We start from the raw sequence: 16,292 nt of genomic DNA on the forward strand, positions 1-16,292 counted from the left end.
ATTTATGCAACCTTAGGTTCCCATTGTGGAAACTCAAAGGAAATACAGAAGACAACTACTGAAAAGGGGCGGATCTAGGTCTATAGTGCGCAAAAAAAACACAATCCAAATATTGAGAGTCTCCTTTAAAGTTGTCCAAATGAAGTTCTAAGCAATGCGTAGTACTAACGTTAATCTAATTAAGTTTTGATATATTTACGGTAGGAATTTTACAAAATATCTTAATTGAACACGACCTTATCCTTATGGTTTTTGCCATAAGAAAAAAATCGATCATTCTGACCAATACAATGTATTTTTGGCTATTTCTACAAATATACCGGTGATCCTTATGACTGGTTTTGTGATCCAGGTTCACAAATGTGTTAACGTTAACTGATCCATTGCACACCCGATAACTACTCGATACCCAGTAACTAACTACTCGACACTAATAACTACACTAACTACGAACTACACTAACTACTCGATACCCAGCTAATCACTGGCTTTGTTTTGAACGCATTGTTTAAAAATGATTCACTGACTCCCTCATTAAGACCACCTGCTGGCGGTTTCAGTTTCATATTTCAAATTATCACTTCATTTCACGATAAAAAAGCGTCCGCCTGTCATATAGACAGATTTTTTCATCACCTGTGTAGCTTAATATCCCAATGTCCCGAGCTGCGTCTGCTCTGGCTGCGACGGGCAGCGGCTTATTCCGGATCAGTCGACCAGCCTTGAGGATCTTGTGTTTGAGGCTTCTGTCTGGTTCTTCCAGCCCAGAGGAAAAATAAGGCTTGATGTAATTATCGTACAATGAGGAGAGGAACCGAATCATGCGTCTGCCTGTCTTCAAACACTTTTTCAAAAAGCTTTTTTTCAAAACAAAACGTTTTCGTGACATCATCCATTTAGTACGTTTTCACAAGCGCCTTCATAAAATGCCTTTTACACAAACAAAAACACCTTTTTAAAGTCCATTTGCTTCAGAAAACGTTAAATGTTAATGCTCGGCGAATTTAATTAAAATTAAAGCAACACATTTACTGAACGTTTTGTCATTATGTAATTTCCTGAATCATTTTTGTTGCCATTATTACCTGAAACTGGACTGAATTTCTAGTTCCCAGCATGCTTTGCCATGGACTGGATCATGAAACTGCTGAAATTGTGCTATTTCGTTCAACAGTAATGAGTAAGAGCTGTTCTAATGTCTGTGCGGTTCTTGGTCCTCTCATATTGTACATGTAGTAAACATGCACTACAGGCATTAAAAACAGCACAATGCCATATCTGATAATTATGTAAAAATAAATTTTATTGCCACTTTCAGCAGAGGAAATACAGTAAACTCAAAAATGAAACAGTGAGGGAACATTAGCAATGTGACATCAAGTGAAATCTGCTTTCATTCAAACAGTAGAAGCTAAAGCTATTGTAAGCAGTACGCTCAAGCCCTGGACACATACAGTCACACGCTCACAAAACCATTACAACAGCTTTGCTATCAAGAAGGACATTAATTTACATTTTAATGAGGTTTGAACAATAAATGATGCAGTTGAATTTTACTGAGCTTCTGTTTGAGATGAATACAAGGCAATACATGTTAATTCAACCTTCTTACTTGATATCTCTGTGCAAAGAAAGGAGTGATCACCATTGCCCAGGGTCAAATACTGTAACGGTGGTCATTAGACAAACTCACAAAGCAAGAAAACACAGCCATTCATTTCTGTGACTGAATACAGAAAACAGCATAAACAGTATTATTTAAATATCTGTTATAGATAATTCTGATAAATAGAAGCCACAAAACAGCCTTAAATATATTGACTTCTGTATCATTATGGCTTTAGGAGTTGCGGTAAATGCCAAATAACGTTAAGAAACAATCTTACCAAACAGTTGTGCTTGTGAGGCCTTTCTGTACTCAGTACATTCCTCGAAATGTGCTTTTTTGATAGATTTAAGCCCCTGCTTCAATACAATTCTCAATGTCATACAAAATATTGCAAAAATAGATCGGGTGATCTACAAAACTGCGTTTTAATTGCCACCATAAGTGTAAATTCACATTTGAGAGCTTTAAAGATCAACACAGGGTGTTGTAATCGTCACAAAGCAATGCAAGCGTTCGGTTAGCAAAGAGCGTTTTTTCGGGTCAGGTGCATTAGCAAACTGAAAAGACATTTAGGAAAGGTTCCCTTGAGCACAAATACTGTATAACTCCATGAATACACTGTTAAAAGATGATACTGATCAACAAAACATCTTTCTATATGTAAAATGCCAACTTATATATATATATATATATATATATATATATATATATAAATTGAACAGCCCCTCAATAATACCAAATCCTGACTGTACCTAATCATATTGTGAACAGATATTTAGTACATCGTTAAAACAATCTGTTCTCAGTAATTAAAAAAACAACAACAACAAAAAGAGCGTGAAATCAGCATCTTACCATTTATAGTGAAGAGAAATGAAAAAATAAATAAATGATATTACAGTCACGTGACTCAGTAGTACAGTAACAATAGGCACAGAAGCGAGTTTGGATCACAGAGCAAAATATACTTCCAGTCTTCATTTACGTAAAACCCAAAAATTCACAGTAATGCATCACGCTTCACTGACTGAATATAGTGTAAAAGTGCATTTTCATATACTCTGACGGGCTCCAAACAGTGCTTGTTGTAAGATCCCATGCGCTCAGGCATTAGTACCGTGTTAATGGAAGTGTTCACTACAGGCTCTGTCCATAGAAATATTTTCCTCTAACCAGTGAAGGCAAGCAAGCGATGTATAAATCAGCAGTCCACCGCCCACACCGGTTATTTCTGTAGTCCATATGACCGGCTGGGTTCAAACAGCACACAAAATCTTTCCTTTCCCAGAGGTTACAGAAATCTCACTCTGTCCAGGTAAAAAAAACTCAAGCGGGGAGCATTAAAACGGTCCCTTATAATCCCTGAAACGGAACGGCACGTACAGAGGGGGAAAAAAAAAATCCCAGGACAAAATTAAAATAGGATTTGCTTTCTATTTACCGCCTTCAACAGTGCAACTGCAATCTGCAAATAACTAACTTCCAATATTAACACTCTTATTGTTTAATCAGCCATAATGACTCATGACCACTGTGACACGAGTAGCAAACATCCTGCAGAAAAGGAGACTGTGATACTGGTCTCAAGATATGGGCCTAAATCGAAGGCCAGGCTTCACTTTTCCTCTTGTTAGCAGGTGGTGTGTATTTCACGTCTGAAGTGTGCGGGGTCACAGGAGGGATAATGAGTTTTTCTAAAATGAAGTGGTAACAGCGTTACCGCGGCGAGTCCCCAGCCGCACCATCTCCCTCGGCACTGTGTCCAACTGCTCGTATGCCAGCCGCCCATCTTCACCTGAGAACAGAAACACACACACATGCTCTGTAAGAAACAGGAAGGAGTTGAAGTTTTCAGGTGATGTTTACAAGCATTGAGACCATGTATAATTTATATGTTATATTTTTGTTTAAGACTGGCACAAATAAAATTGATATTGAAATTAAATAGTCTTTTACTTTAATTAAGTTTGGGGTCAGTAAGAATTACGAAATTATTCAGCAAGTATGCATGAAATTGATCAAAAGTGATCTAAAAAAAGGAATCCTGAAAAAAAAAAAAAAAAAAAATCCGTGTATCATGGTTTCCACAAAATATTAAGTAGCACAACTGTTTTCAACACTCATGAAAAGTTTGCTAATAAAACAATAGTGTGTTTAAAGAAAGGCAATTAACAGATTGTGCCAATATTAATGAAATTGATGTACTTTACGTGTTAAATTATGCTCTTAGTCTTTCCTTCCTTTTTAATTATAAACAAGTATAAAATACTTTGAAAACTCTTATTTTGAAATGCCTTTGCCTTCCTATTCCCAGCTAAAATAAGCACTCTTACATCTGTCTTCAACATATTACAATATAAACACCAAAAAGTAAACATTGCACATTTATTGAATTATTATGAATTATGACAGTGTTCATTGATTTTAAACTGCTCAACCTTCAACAGCCTTTACAAGGTTAATAATCACATTAGCTTTTATTATGATTCCTGTTTTTCAGCTCACAAATTTAAAAACTTTTCAAATGTTAGGTACAACTTTTGTTATACCATTTAATATATTTATTAATTGTTACGACCTCGTATTTGATAAAACATAATTTAAGACATTTTAAAGGGATAGTTCAAGCAAAAATGAAAATGATTTGCACACCCTCAAGCCATCCTAAGTGTATATGACTTTCTTCTTTTGGACAAATACAATTTGGAGTTATATTAAAAAACGTCCTGGCTTTTCCATGCTTTATAATGTCAGTGAAAGGAGTGAGAAGAGATGATCATGGAAGCACAGACAAGAGAACAAAACCAAACACCTGTCACGAATTAGAAGAATGATACGAGGATTTGTAAAGAAAAATGTCCGAGGATTTCGATATGAGCCAAGAGGAGACTGGTTTTCCTTTGCTGTAAACAAAGCTTGGTTCTCACGAGACTAGCATATCCTCCCTGGAGCTTACACTACGTCTACATCCTCCGTCATCCGCTGGATGCCACTCTCTTGTGAACACGTGTACGACACTCAGCGAAGGCTCGAGATTATGGTTTATAAAGTTTTAAATATGTATATTTTCTTACAAAAATATTTACACACTTCAGTAAGCCTTTGTTCACCCCCCGGAGTCATGTGGAGTACTTTTTGTGATGTATTTATGAACTTTATTGGACTTCAAAAACTTAAACCCCATTTACTGCCATTATAATCTTGGAAGAATCACAACATTTTTTTAATATAACTCCGATTGTATTCGTCTGAAAGAATAAAGTCATATTAAAAGTCAGTAAATCATGAGGTCATTTTCATTTTTGGGAAAACTATCCCTTTGAGACTTGCTAAGGACCTGTAGGGACCCTGGTGCAAGCATACTTCTAAAAGTTAATCATACAGTCTTTCTCTTCTGGGAAAACATACCAAAAATATTGATGACTTCACGGTATACACATTTTTGGCTAATAAAATGCTGTCTAGAATGGGGTCTCAGTCAGATTTACACTAATTTGCAGAAAGAGCAAGTGTGATTAGTGACTAGTGATTAGATTAGTGTGACTGGATTTTTTACCGAAAGTGAGGAGGGTTTCTATGGCAATCTGGCGGAGATCTTCATCTGCTGAGTCACACAGTAACACCACAGCATCAATGCTCTCCACAGCCTGAAAATAACCCCAGACAGACAGAGAGGCTTAATGAAAAGTTTGGTAAACAATCACAGATATGATTTAATCTTCAGTTTAAGTGACGTGTGATCCAATCAAAGAGGCGAACTGACCTGCAGGCAGCTCAAAGCGGCACATGCAGCTCTTGATCTGTCTACTTCTGATAAGGCTTGTGTGTAACAATCAACAGCCTGTTGAAGACAAACACACAGAAAAGATTAACTACTTCATCATCTCCTGGTGAAGACAGGAGAAATGATTAAAAATGCTGAAATTTCTTCTTTGCATAGGAATAAATTACAATTCCAAACATATTCAAATAGAAAACATTTATTTTAAATTGTAAAACAAATTCACAGTATTACAGTTTTTCCTGTATTGATCGAATAAACGCAGCCTTGAAGACCTTTTTCAAAAGCATGAAAAAACATCTTAACCTCAAAGTTTTGAATGTCAGCTTATGTAGATTTAAACCTGGCTATAGACCTACCCATTAATCAACTCCACCAATAGCCAACCATGGGCTGTGCAAGCCAGGTAAAAGACTGACCTTTGACCTGAAGGGTTTGTGTGAGGCAGCCGAGGAGAGGAAGGCTGTAGCAGCCTTCATCACATCAGGGTCATCAGAGGTCAACAGCCCAGCCACGGCCCACAGGGTTTGATGGCGGGGCTGGAGACACATGACGGACACTTCCTGTAGTTCCTTCACACAACATTCTGTATCCCCACAGCTTAGGGCTTCTTCAAGCATGACTGGTTTGGACACAAAAGAGAGTTTTACGCTATGCTAAAACTGTGCTAATAATATATGAAGCTTTAAAGTCATTATTCGATAAAGCGTCTTACCCTCTTTGGCTAAATCCAGCAGGTGTCGCTCCATGTCCATGACATTGTGTTCAACAGTATAGCGGTGAAATTGAAACACAGTGAGGACATCCTGTGCCAGAGGGGACAGTGATGGACACAAGGAAGAGGCCAGCTCGCTCCTGTCCATCATCTCATTTACCACCATCCTGATCACTGGACACACATGCAAACACAGGCAGATGAACGCTGATGTTACATTCACTGATGTTTCCTCCTGCAGATTAATATTGTTGTTATTGTCACTACCTGAGTCAGGAGAGTGAGGCAGAATCTGTTGCAGTGGTAAGGCAAAACTGAGATGCATGTGCTTCAGCACTCGGTCCAGTGTAGTATGAAAAAGACCACCACTGCAGTCAGACCACAGAGACATCAGCACCGGATGCTCTACCAGCCCAGGTAACACTGTTTAGGGAACCAAGAGAGGTTATTTCACAAACACAACTTTTTACCACACCTAACAAGAGAATTGAGCAAAATTAGCAGTCATAAATATTTCTTAGGTGCCATGAAACTGTATTTCATTTCAAATGATAACTGCAGGTCATTTTGTCACTTGTATTATAATTCCTTGTTTAACAAAAACCTCAGGACACGTTGTGATTTTCTTCCTCACAATTTCATTTGGAAGCTTAGTTTATGCAATATCATTTTTGCTATTACATTTAAAGTATGTAATGTTGTCGTGACATTCCAAAGTGATTATTACTTGCACTTGGCTAGTATTAATTTGAGACCCTGATAACTTAAGTGCTATAACAATGTTCTAGCAAAAATGTATTTTGCTAGTGTAACCAATGCAAAATAAAACACTTTAATAAAATAAATATCATGCTTAAACAGCCAAAACACTTTGAAAAGCAAGCTTTGAAATACATGTGAGAAGTAACGATAACATGAAATTTTTTTTCAGAAGGACTAGTAAACATGAATACTTCACAACAAAATATTTAAGATATACTCACCATCAGACACTAAAATGCAGCTGCCCGGTCTGTCAAAGTTTTTCTCACTGAGCTCCTCCAACAGAAGTGTTTGAGTTGTTAGTTTGTGCAGGTATGTCTTGTGCAGCGACTGGCTTCCTCCTGAGCTCAACAACTGCATCCCATACATAGAGAAACTTTAGCATTTTATATTAAAAAATAAATAAAAAATACAATGACACAGTTCAATCTGTTTATGCCGTAAATATGCTGTCGACTGACCATGTTCGGTGTAAAAGACAAAAAAAACAATTTGGGAATCTGAGAAGGAGAAAATAAAGGTGGAAAAACCAAATAACCTGAATGAGATGACTGCAGTATTGTAGATGAACAACAATGGCCATGTCAAGGTTCTCGTTTCCTGTGGTGAGAGGCAACGGGCTGCCGGCCACACTGTTCCCCACACCAGTGTCCTCTGTGAGGGCTTCACTCAGGTGGCCTCTTGCTTCTGGATGTTGGCCTGACCTGTTGAACATGCGATACATACTTTCACCACCAGAGGACGCTACACAATCACAGCTACCGAGGCCATGCAGTTGAGTTCTTCAGTGAAACCTGATCACTGAAGGGTTTAATGTCCAACTCACCCCATTCTCTCTGACTCTATGTCAAAGAAGACAGCGCGTGAGAGGGTGGCAGCATCATCTCCCGTGTCATCGTCATCAAAGTCAGAGGTGTTGAGGAAGTCGAAACTTTCCAGAGCGCTCTCCACTGTCAAACTGAGGCTGGATGAACGGCTCCTATGAGCAGGTACCCGACACTGAGGAGAAACAACAATCTTCATTCAAGACTGAGATCATCTGAGACAAGGGGCTTGTTCACACACTGCTTTTCAATTATTTTCTACAGAGTCTTCTTGCTCATGACAGGATGCTCTAAAAACGTGATGCTCAAAGTTAAAAAAACACTTTCAATAAGCCAAGAGGAGACTGGTTTCCCTGTTGTAAACAGAACTTGGTTATCACGAGACTAGCATATTCTCTGGGGCAGTCGTGGCCTAATGGATAGAGAGTTGAACTTGTAACCCGAAGGTCGTGGGTTTGAGTCTCAGGTCCGGCAGGGATTGTAGGTGGGGGGAGTGAATAACCAACTCTCTCCACCCTCAATACAACGACTGAGGTGAGACCCTTGAGCAAGGCACCGAACCCCCAACTGCTCCCTGGGTGCCACAGCATTGGGTGTATGTTCACTACTGTGTGTACACTTGGATGGGTTAAACGCAGAGCACAAATTCCAAGTATGGTCACCATACTTGGCCACACTTCCCTTCCCTTCCCTCACGTGACACCTAGTCATCTGCTGGAACACCACTCTCTTGTGAGAACGCGTGTATGACAGCGGAAGCTAGAGATTACAGTTTATAAAGTTGTAAAATATTAATATTTTTCTTATACAAACGCATCACTTCAGTTCAGGAGGCCTTTATTAACCCCCCGTAGCCGCGTGGAGCACTTTTTATGATGAATGGATGTACTTTTTTGGGCTTCAAAATCTCGACCCCCATCCACTGCCATTATAAAGCTGGAAGAGCCAGGACATTTTTTAATAGAACTCTGATTGTATTCGTCTGAAAAAAGAAAGTCATATAGGACGGCTTGAGGGTGAGTAAATCATGGGGTGATTTTTATTTTTGGGTGAACTATCACTTTAACGACTGTTTAAAAATGATGTTCTATAGTATGAATGCGTGTAGTATGAATATAATCAGGGGTGCACATAAGTGGTACTCGGGTCCGCATGCACGACCAAAATTAAAAATGCGCTGTGTAAATAAATTCTGACAGCGCATTTGCGTACCGATATGGATGACAGCTGTTAATGCACAGTTACAATTTTAGATCGACGAACTGTACTGTATAAGATTTCTATTCAAACTGAAAGCATAATCTAGGCTAGCCGCTGCAGTTTTCAATGCAAAACTTTTTTAGTTTTTTTTTGAAGAATGATTGAACATAAAAATTTTTGCATGTAAATCCAGATACACAAAATATAATAGCAATCTCAAACTGTAGAACATTGTTTCAGAGGAGAAAAGTAAAAAAAAAAAATATATATTTAATGCAAAACTGTGACATTTCATTCACTGACGCTCTTCCATCAGCAGCTCTAAAACCGGAAGCGCATATACTGACATGCCGGCAACCCGCCAAAATAAAAGCTCGCTGATTTTACGTTTGAAAATGATGAAAATTCAAATTCAAATAATAATAATAAAAATGATAATAAAAAATTAGCCTTTTCTTTTTAAATTTACTATAAAATAATTGCATTTGTATGTAATACTCCCGTTTTATTTTAAAATAAATAGTATTATCACACTTGATTATTTAGTTTATTATTATTTAAAAAATTAAATAAAAGTGCAATAATATTATTAATCACTATTATTTTTGTTTTTTTATAGTTATATTTTATGGGTCACACACCCGTGTAAGGACCAAACCAAATCTCCAGGTACTCATATGAGAAACAGGCTGAAAAACTTATGTGCACCCCTGAATATAATCCAAACACACTACATTCTGAGGATGTCACGAGAACTGACACTACGGTACCAAGTCAGTATAAACATTTGACTGTCTGACAGCTTACATCTTGTTCATTCATTGTGTATCAGTCCGCGGATTATCCTTATTAACATTATTGGCTAATATTACTGGTTTTAGTGGTTTAAATAATTTATGTTTATGTTAATGGTTTTAAAAAATATTTTCATCCTGCCAGTATGTCAAGGAATTTAAACTATGCTTGTATTCAGAGTATGGGGGGAGGGTGTGTGTGTGTGCACGAATGCGTGCGTCTGTGTGTGTTATCTTGAAGGCCAAGTGCCACTAATGTTGTGTTTTTATAATGTTAAAAAAAGGAGTTAATGTTTAAGTATTATTGTTATTTTTTCCCATGGTATCGAGTATCGTGTACTTTTAGTGGTATCGGTACCGACTACTAGATTTTTGGTATCGTGACATCCCTATTATATTCGTCATGTTGCTATAGTCATGCAACCTACCAGTGTCAGTTGTGTTGCTTCACTGCCATTCACAACTACTCTCCTCTCCTGTGACCTCATTGGGTAGTAAAGTGTCAGATGCACACTTCAGAACCTGAAATAGTAGGTCATTCGGGGGCTTTTGGCAAACTGTTTTATGAATACTGTGAATTTGGACATACTACTCTGTCCACATACTATATATACTAAGGAAGTATTCCATTTTGGATGCAGCCTTGGTCTCAAGACCAAGAGTCCAATGCTCCTGAATCCATGACAAGACCAATACCACGGAAATATGGTCTTGGATTTGGACTCAAAGTGGACTCAAGACAAAATTTACCCTCAAGTCTTACAAAACTGTGGATTATCTGAACCCTAGACTGCCCTTTTCTTGCTAACCATAATTCTTTGGTGCCTAAATTCATGCTAATCAAATGAGCAAAGCTTCATGATCAAACAAACTCAGGTCTGCATCAAAATTTCAACAGTAACTCTTCTAATCACAGAAAAATCATTCACCTTAAGCAGGTCTTCGAGTCTCATGACCTCCTGCTCCAAGTCCTGCAGCTCCCCGCAGCGCTGGCCTAAGCTCTCCAGCCGCAGGAGCAGGGACTGAATGGCCTCCTCCAGGCTGCTCTCCTGGAAGGTCCTGCTGCTCTCTCCAGACCAGCTCACAGTGCTGGCCTCAGGTAGCATGTCAGAGGAGGTGAGCCTCCTCACCAGCTGCCTGGTCAGACTGCCTTCCTCCCCATCCAGCTCCACCGGCTTCAGCTCCAGGGCTTCATCAGGCATGTTGGGCTCCAAGAACACCACATCCTCGGGTCCCACCACAGACAGCTGACTCTCAGAGCACAGCGAGTGGGTCGCTGAGCCTGTGCCGTGCCCCTGGGCCTCAGCCTGGTCCCAATCCAGGTCTGGTTCGCTGATGCTGACACTGCCGCAGTCTTCCTCCACACACTCCTCCTCAACCTCCTCAGAGGCTGGAGCCGGTTCAGAGGGAGGGTCTGTCTCAGGGGGTGTGACTGTGATCTCAGGGTTTGACTGGATGGGGGCAGGGCTTGAGGTGGGCGTATCAGAGAAGGTGAAAGACAGGCGCTTGCATTCGGCCACACCGCAGCCTCCGTTCTCGAAGACGTCGTCTGGTAAAGTGGACTGTTTGATGGAAAGAGAAAGAAAATATGGTAAATATGGCTCCTTGATGACATTTATTCCTATCAGCACTATTATCTATAGTAGTTTAAGTGATCTAAAGATGCAAACAATATTTCTGTCCAAAGGTCAAGCACACTAAAGAGCAGCAGAACAATTAAAGACTTCCATGAAATGGTTTTTAACACAGGGATTCCCAAATGTTTTGTCAGCCAAAACTGTTTGACCTAAAACACTGACCTGAATTCTAAGTTAATATTTTCATATTTTAACAACACATTTGCATGTTCTCATTTCTCTGTTAAATACACCACTATTCACATGTTTGGGTAATTTTTTTCTATAATGAAATTCAAAGAAAGGATGCATTAAATTGATCAAATGTGACAGTAAAGACGCTGTTACAAATGCAAAGAACCCTGATAAAAACCAGAACTACTGTTTTAACATTGATGTTTCTTGAGCAGCAAATCAGTATATTAGAATGATTTCTAAAGGATCATGTGACACTGAAAACTGAAATAATGATGCTGAAAAAATATAAAATCAAAATATATTCAAATAGAAAACAGTTTTAAATTATAATAATTTTACTGGTTTTTCTGATCAAAATATTTTCGATCAAATGTAGTCTTGATGAGCATGAGAGACTTCTTACAAAAACTTTTTAGTGTTTTTTTTTTTAATCGTGTTTATTTTAAAAGGAAGTAAAATAGCTTTTCATCAACTCAGGAACCCCCAGCAGTTCCTTGTTTTGGGAAACCCTGGTTTAACATATCCAAATGTTCTTTCCAGGAAGTTGGTGTGGGACTTCCCACAGTCTGTTCATTGACCATGAGATACATACTACACATAAAACTGGAAAGCAATTGTGAAAACTACAACAACCTTTGCTTAAAATCATCTAGGCTGATAATTTGTGCATTTGTGATTTGTCAAAGTTTACATGCGAGGGGCTTAAACATGTAACTTTAAGATGTTCTATTTCATTAGGTAGGGGGTTCTTGGTCAGATTTTCATTTACTGTAACTGAACAAAATTTTCCATATGCTCCTGTGGATAGGATTAGTCGATATTTTAAGTCCATCTTCCTGAAAGAAAAATGTCTGCTAAATTTTTTGGTTGTTGTTTGCACACAAATAGGGCTCAAAGCTAACATGAACTCTCCCGTTATGGAGTCGCCACAGTGGAATTATCCACACAAAAGCTAACATGAACTAAAAGCCACAGTTTTTTTTCATAGGGTCTTTAAACAACTAATATTATAGTTTGGAAAAGTGTATGTGTGAATGTGAGTGAGAAGAAACGTGTGTTTGTGCGTGAAAGCAGAAAACGCAAGCAAAAAAAGAGCCACACGCAGATGTTCACTCAGAAGGGCAGGGCACATAGTGACCTGACTCACGTAGACCTCCAGGCTGGACCTTGAGCGAGGTCTCAGCGCAGCCAGATCGCCAAAAGAGCGACTGCGTCTGAGTTTCTCTAAGAGCGTCTCTCGGAGCGTGTGCAAGAATGAGAGACGCTGACCCTCCCACCGCCGAGGATGCCACTTCTTTGCCATCGACACACACGTAAAAACAACAACCACGATGCACATGATGCCACAGGGTGAATACAATTCATTAGACACAGCAGCACAGACTAATCATGAACATTCACACACAGGATGCAAGTGCTTTCATATTCAATAATACACACAAAATAATAAACACTGAACTCAGAACAGCTAGCCAGACTCAGTAGTGTTATATTTAGTTTAGTACTCAGCTGTTAAGATGGGAAATGTGACAGTGTGATCTAACACCTGATTTGAAAACCTCAATATCCTGTATCATACTGTATGTACACCCTTGTGAAAAAGAAGTGTGCTCAACTGCATTGAATGTTCACTTCAAATATTATAATTGTACTATTAACTGCAATTGAAGATAATAAAATATTAATGAAATAAAAGGCTACTTAAGTCTACTTAACGAGAATTTACACTTTCATTAATGTATTTCTTAACACACTTAAGTATACTTTTAAAAAGTGCAATTTTAAGTAAAATCTTTTACTTTAAAAGTACATTTTAAATCATTTTGTTTTAATAATCTTTTGTTAAGGCAGCACATGATATTGCATATAAAGTCAGTATATTTAAAATGTTCTAAATAGCAAGATTCTATAAAAATGACATCAAAGTATATTATAATTTACCTGCTTGTCAGTACATCAACAGTACACTTTAAAGATGGCATGTTCAAAGGCAATATAGGTAATCATGAAATTTCATATAAAGTTGCATTTAATATAAATTAAGACTACAATACATTTTCATTTAATTTTAAACAACAAGCAGTTAAGTGTCTTAAAACATTTAGTGCACACTTAACTATATTCTTTTATTTCTGTACTCATTTTAAAAGTATGTTTAAGTGTACTTCTTTTTCACAAGGGCAGGATTTAAGTTTGTAATGATGCAGCTGGTGACAGAAGCAGGACTTTTAAACAGAAATGAGAGGATTTTTCAGAATTGCACTCACAAAGAAAGACGTGTCCTGGAAAGTGGGCGTCTCGGGTGTGCCTTGGCTGTACACTGAAACTCGTCTCTGAAGGGCGGTGGCTTTACTCACGTTTCCTGAGGACAGTGTCAGATCCTCCACATCAAACGGACTGTAAAAAAAAGACAGACATGCATTCATGTACAGCAATCTAATATCATACTAAAGTATTTAATGAAAGAAAACAAAAAATATAGCATACAGCATAAAAACATATGTATCAACTGTTAGGCAGAAGTAATTCCGTGTGACTTCCATGACTGTCCTGAGGAGGGCAGTGTATATTATCACTTTCATTTAATGTGGCTGAAACCCCACACTTCTTATCTTGTTTTATTAGATAACTTCACTTACAACCAGGCGACCTCCAGGTTAAGTTTAATGGTTCCCAGGTCGTTGACGTCTACTGCTACCACCTGAGGCATAGCGGTGAACAGGTCCTTGGTTTCACAGATCACACTACCCACTAAGATGTGAGTGGCCAACCCCTTTAACTCTGTCACCTAGTAGAATAAAGATATTGAGTTAAGAATTGTCAATTCAGAAATGTTTCATTTAAGATAAATGCATAGCTTTCATTAAAGGAATATGTTTTTCTTGCATTCATCAAGGATCTAATCAAATATTCAAGATTAAGGGGACGACACGTAACATTTGAGGAATCAATGTTGATCAATATTGAGGGGACGTGTCTTTTTGAATGCCTTTGGTGGTTACAACCCAGTATGTCACTGTCAGAATTAACCACATTGTTTCATGGATGACTGTGTGGACTGGAGCCCACCTTGATGTTGATGAGGTCTGTAATGAGGGGCATGAAGATCATCTCCTCTCCATCCCAACTCTGCTTGGAGTTCGTTTCAATCTTTCCCTTCAGTTTCCACCGCTGTCGACCGTATCTCATGAAAATCTGCCAGAAAAAGAAAGAGAGAGGCAAAAAGAACTAAAAATGTCAGAATTAGGAAAATGCAGCCAAACAAGTTGACATAATTGTTTGAGTAATAAAGCAATGGGAGTTTTCAGTGTTTAGTTTTATACAGCCTTGAAAAATCTAATTGGGTTTGGTGAGTGTATGTTCTTGTGGATCAGAAGACAAAACGTTGCTAGGAGAGCTGTGATTACGAATGAACTGGATGTACTTGGCAGAACAGCAGGCAATTACTACAAGCGTTTAGTAATTTGATAGAAGACAGATGCATCTGGCTTTATTACATAAAAAAAGAATGCATGAATCTCAGTATGTTCTGAAAGGGTTTCTGTTTTTTGGTTTTCCAAACAACTCACCTCATACTGATCGCCGGGACAAAGCCTGGCAAAACCAGCCAATCCTAAGACAGGGAGCAAAGGAGTTGAAAAGTTTGTTATTTAAATACAACAAATATTTTATAGATTTGTTTTCACATTTTTGTGCAAAAATCCTGTACCTTTCATTTTGATATGAAACTCCCCCAACAGGTTCTCCAGTTCGGTTTCAAAAGTGCTCATGTTCTGAGGAGATGGGAAGACATGGTTATATGAATGACAGGTGAAATGAGATATTTGATTGGCCATAATTAAAAAGTATATTATATATTGATTATTATGCATTATAGAATGCAATTATAGTAGGCAGTTTGTTTGCATATGCTATGTATAATTCTAATTATATTAAATATAACTGTAGCAAATGCTTGAAGACAAATTGTGATTTTGTTCCTCATATTTTAGTTATTTATTGCAAGAAATATTTCACATACACTACTGTTTACTGTTTGTTTTTGAAAGAAGTCTTTGATTCTCACCAAGCCTGCATTTATTTGATCAAATAAAAACAATAAAATTGTGAAATATTGTTACAATTTAATTGTATTTTTGCATCACTATGCATGTCTTTACTGTCACTTTTGATCAATTCAATGCATACTTGCTGAATAAAAGTACTAAATTCTTTAAAAAATATATTTTTGGCTGTTGGCATTACTAAGACGCTGTGTCGAAAATAGTTGAACCTTTAAAAGCTCATCTTGAGACCTGTATGTCTTATGTAAATGCCCTCTCAGATACAGATGAACCCGAAACCAGACTAATTACACAGACCAATTAGTCGATTAGTCATTCAGACAATCTACACTCTAGTTGATTTAAAACATGTACTCTTCTGCAGCGTGTACAAAGCGATAAAAAATGGCTAACTGGTCAGACAAGCAAACATTAATAATATACCTCTGTATACTCTTTGTATCTGCGGTTGACCTCCGCCAGGCTCTCACGTGTGCCTTTAGTGGAGGGTGAAGCAGTGAATGCCTGTTTCATCTTACTGGCGCCATCACGCAACCTTCTCTGAATACAAAAGCCCTCATACAGCTCGTCGACCTGTAAACACACACACACACACAGCATTGGCGCACAGACTTATATTACACAAAAGCAACACGGCACACGCTCACGCATGCTAGCGCTCACTAAAGATTGCATAAACGCTACCTTTGATGTCTAAAGTGCTAGCATACATCATTACAGAGCCCTGGG

The 16,292-nt window shown here is 38.1% G+C and overlaps 1 protein-coding gene across 1 annotated transcript in view; it reads right to left on the reverse strand.

The window, feature by feature from the left end:
• Positions 1-1,288: 1,288 nt before the first annotated feature.
• The window catches only part of LOC306885412 (rho family-interacting cell polarization regulator 2), a 40,586-nt gene continuing 25,582 nt past the window's right edge, over positions 1,289-16,292 (reverse strand). The window contains exons 7-22 of the mRNA XM_079441902.1: positions 15,987-16,136; positions 15,209-15,272; positions 15,069-15,112; positions 14,569-14,694; positions 14,139-14,287; positions 13,767-13,896; positions 10,615-11,247; positions 7,694-7,866; positions 7,406-7,571; positions 7,089-7,221; positions 6,373-6,528; positions 6,106-6,279; positions 5,810-6,012; positions 5,373-5,450; positions 5,166-5,256; positions 1,289-3,404 (exon numbers count right to left, since the gene is read on the reverse strand). Coding sequence (XP_079298028.1) covers positions 3,304-3,404; positions 5,166-5,256; positions 5,373-5,450; positions 5,810-6,012; positions 6,106-6,279; positions 6,373-6,528; positions 7,089-7,221; positions 7,406-7,571; positions 7,694-7,866; positions 10,615-11,247; positions 13,767-13,896; positions 14,139-14,287; positions 14,569-14,694; positions 15,069-15,112; positions 15,209-15,272; positions 15,987-16,136 — 2,571 coding nt within the window. The 3' untranslated portion in view covers positions 1,289-3,303. The remainder of the gene's footprint in view (positions 3,405-5,165; positions 5,257-5,372; positions 5,451-5,809; positions 6,013-6,105; positions 6,280-6,372; positions 6,529-7,088; positions 7,222-7,405; positions 7,572-7,693; positions 7,867-10,614; positions 11,248-13,766; positions 13,897-14,138; positions 14,288-14,568; positions 14,695-15,068; positions 15,113-15,208; positions 15,273-15,986; positions 16,137-16,292) is intronic.

This window comes from Barbus barbus, assembly GCF_936440315.1.
Source record: "Barbus barbus genome assembly, chromosome: 19".
In the NCBI taxonomy this organism is placed as follows: Eukaryota; Metazoa; Chordata; class Actinopteri; order Cypriniformes; family Cyprinidae; genus Barbus; species Barbus barbus.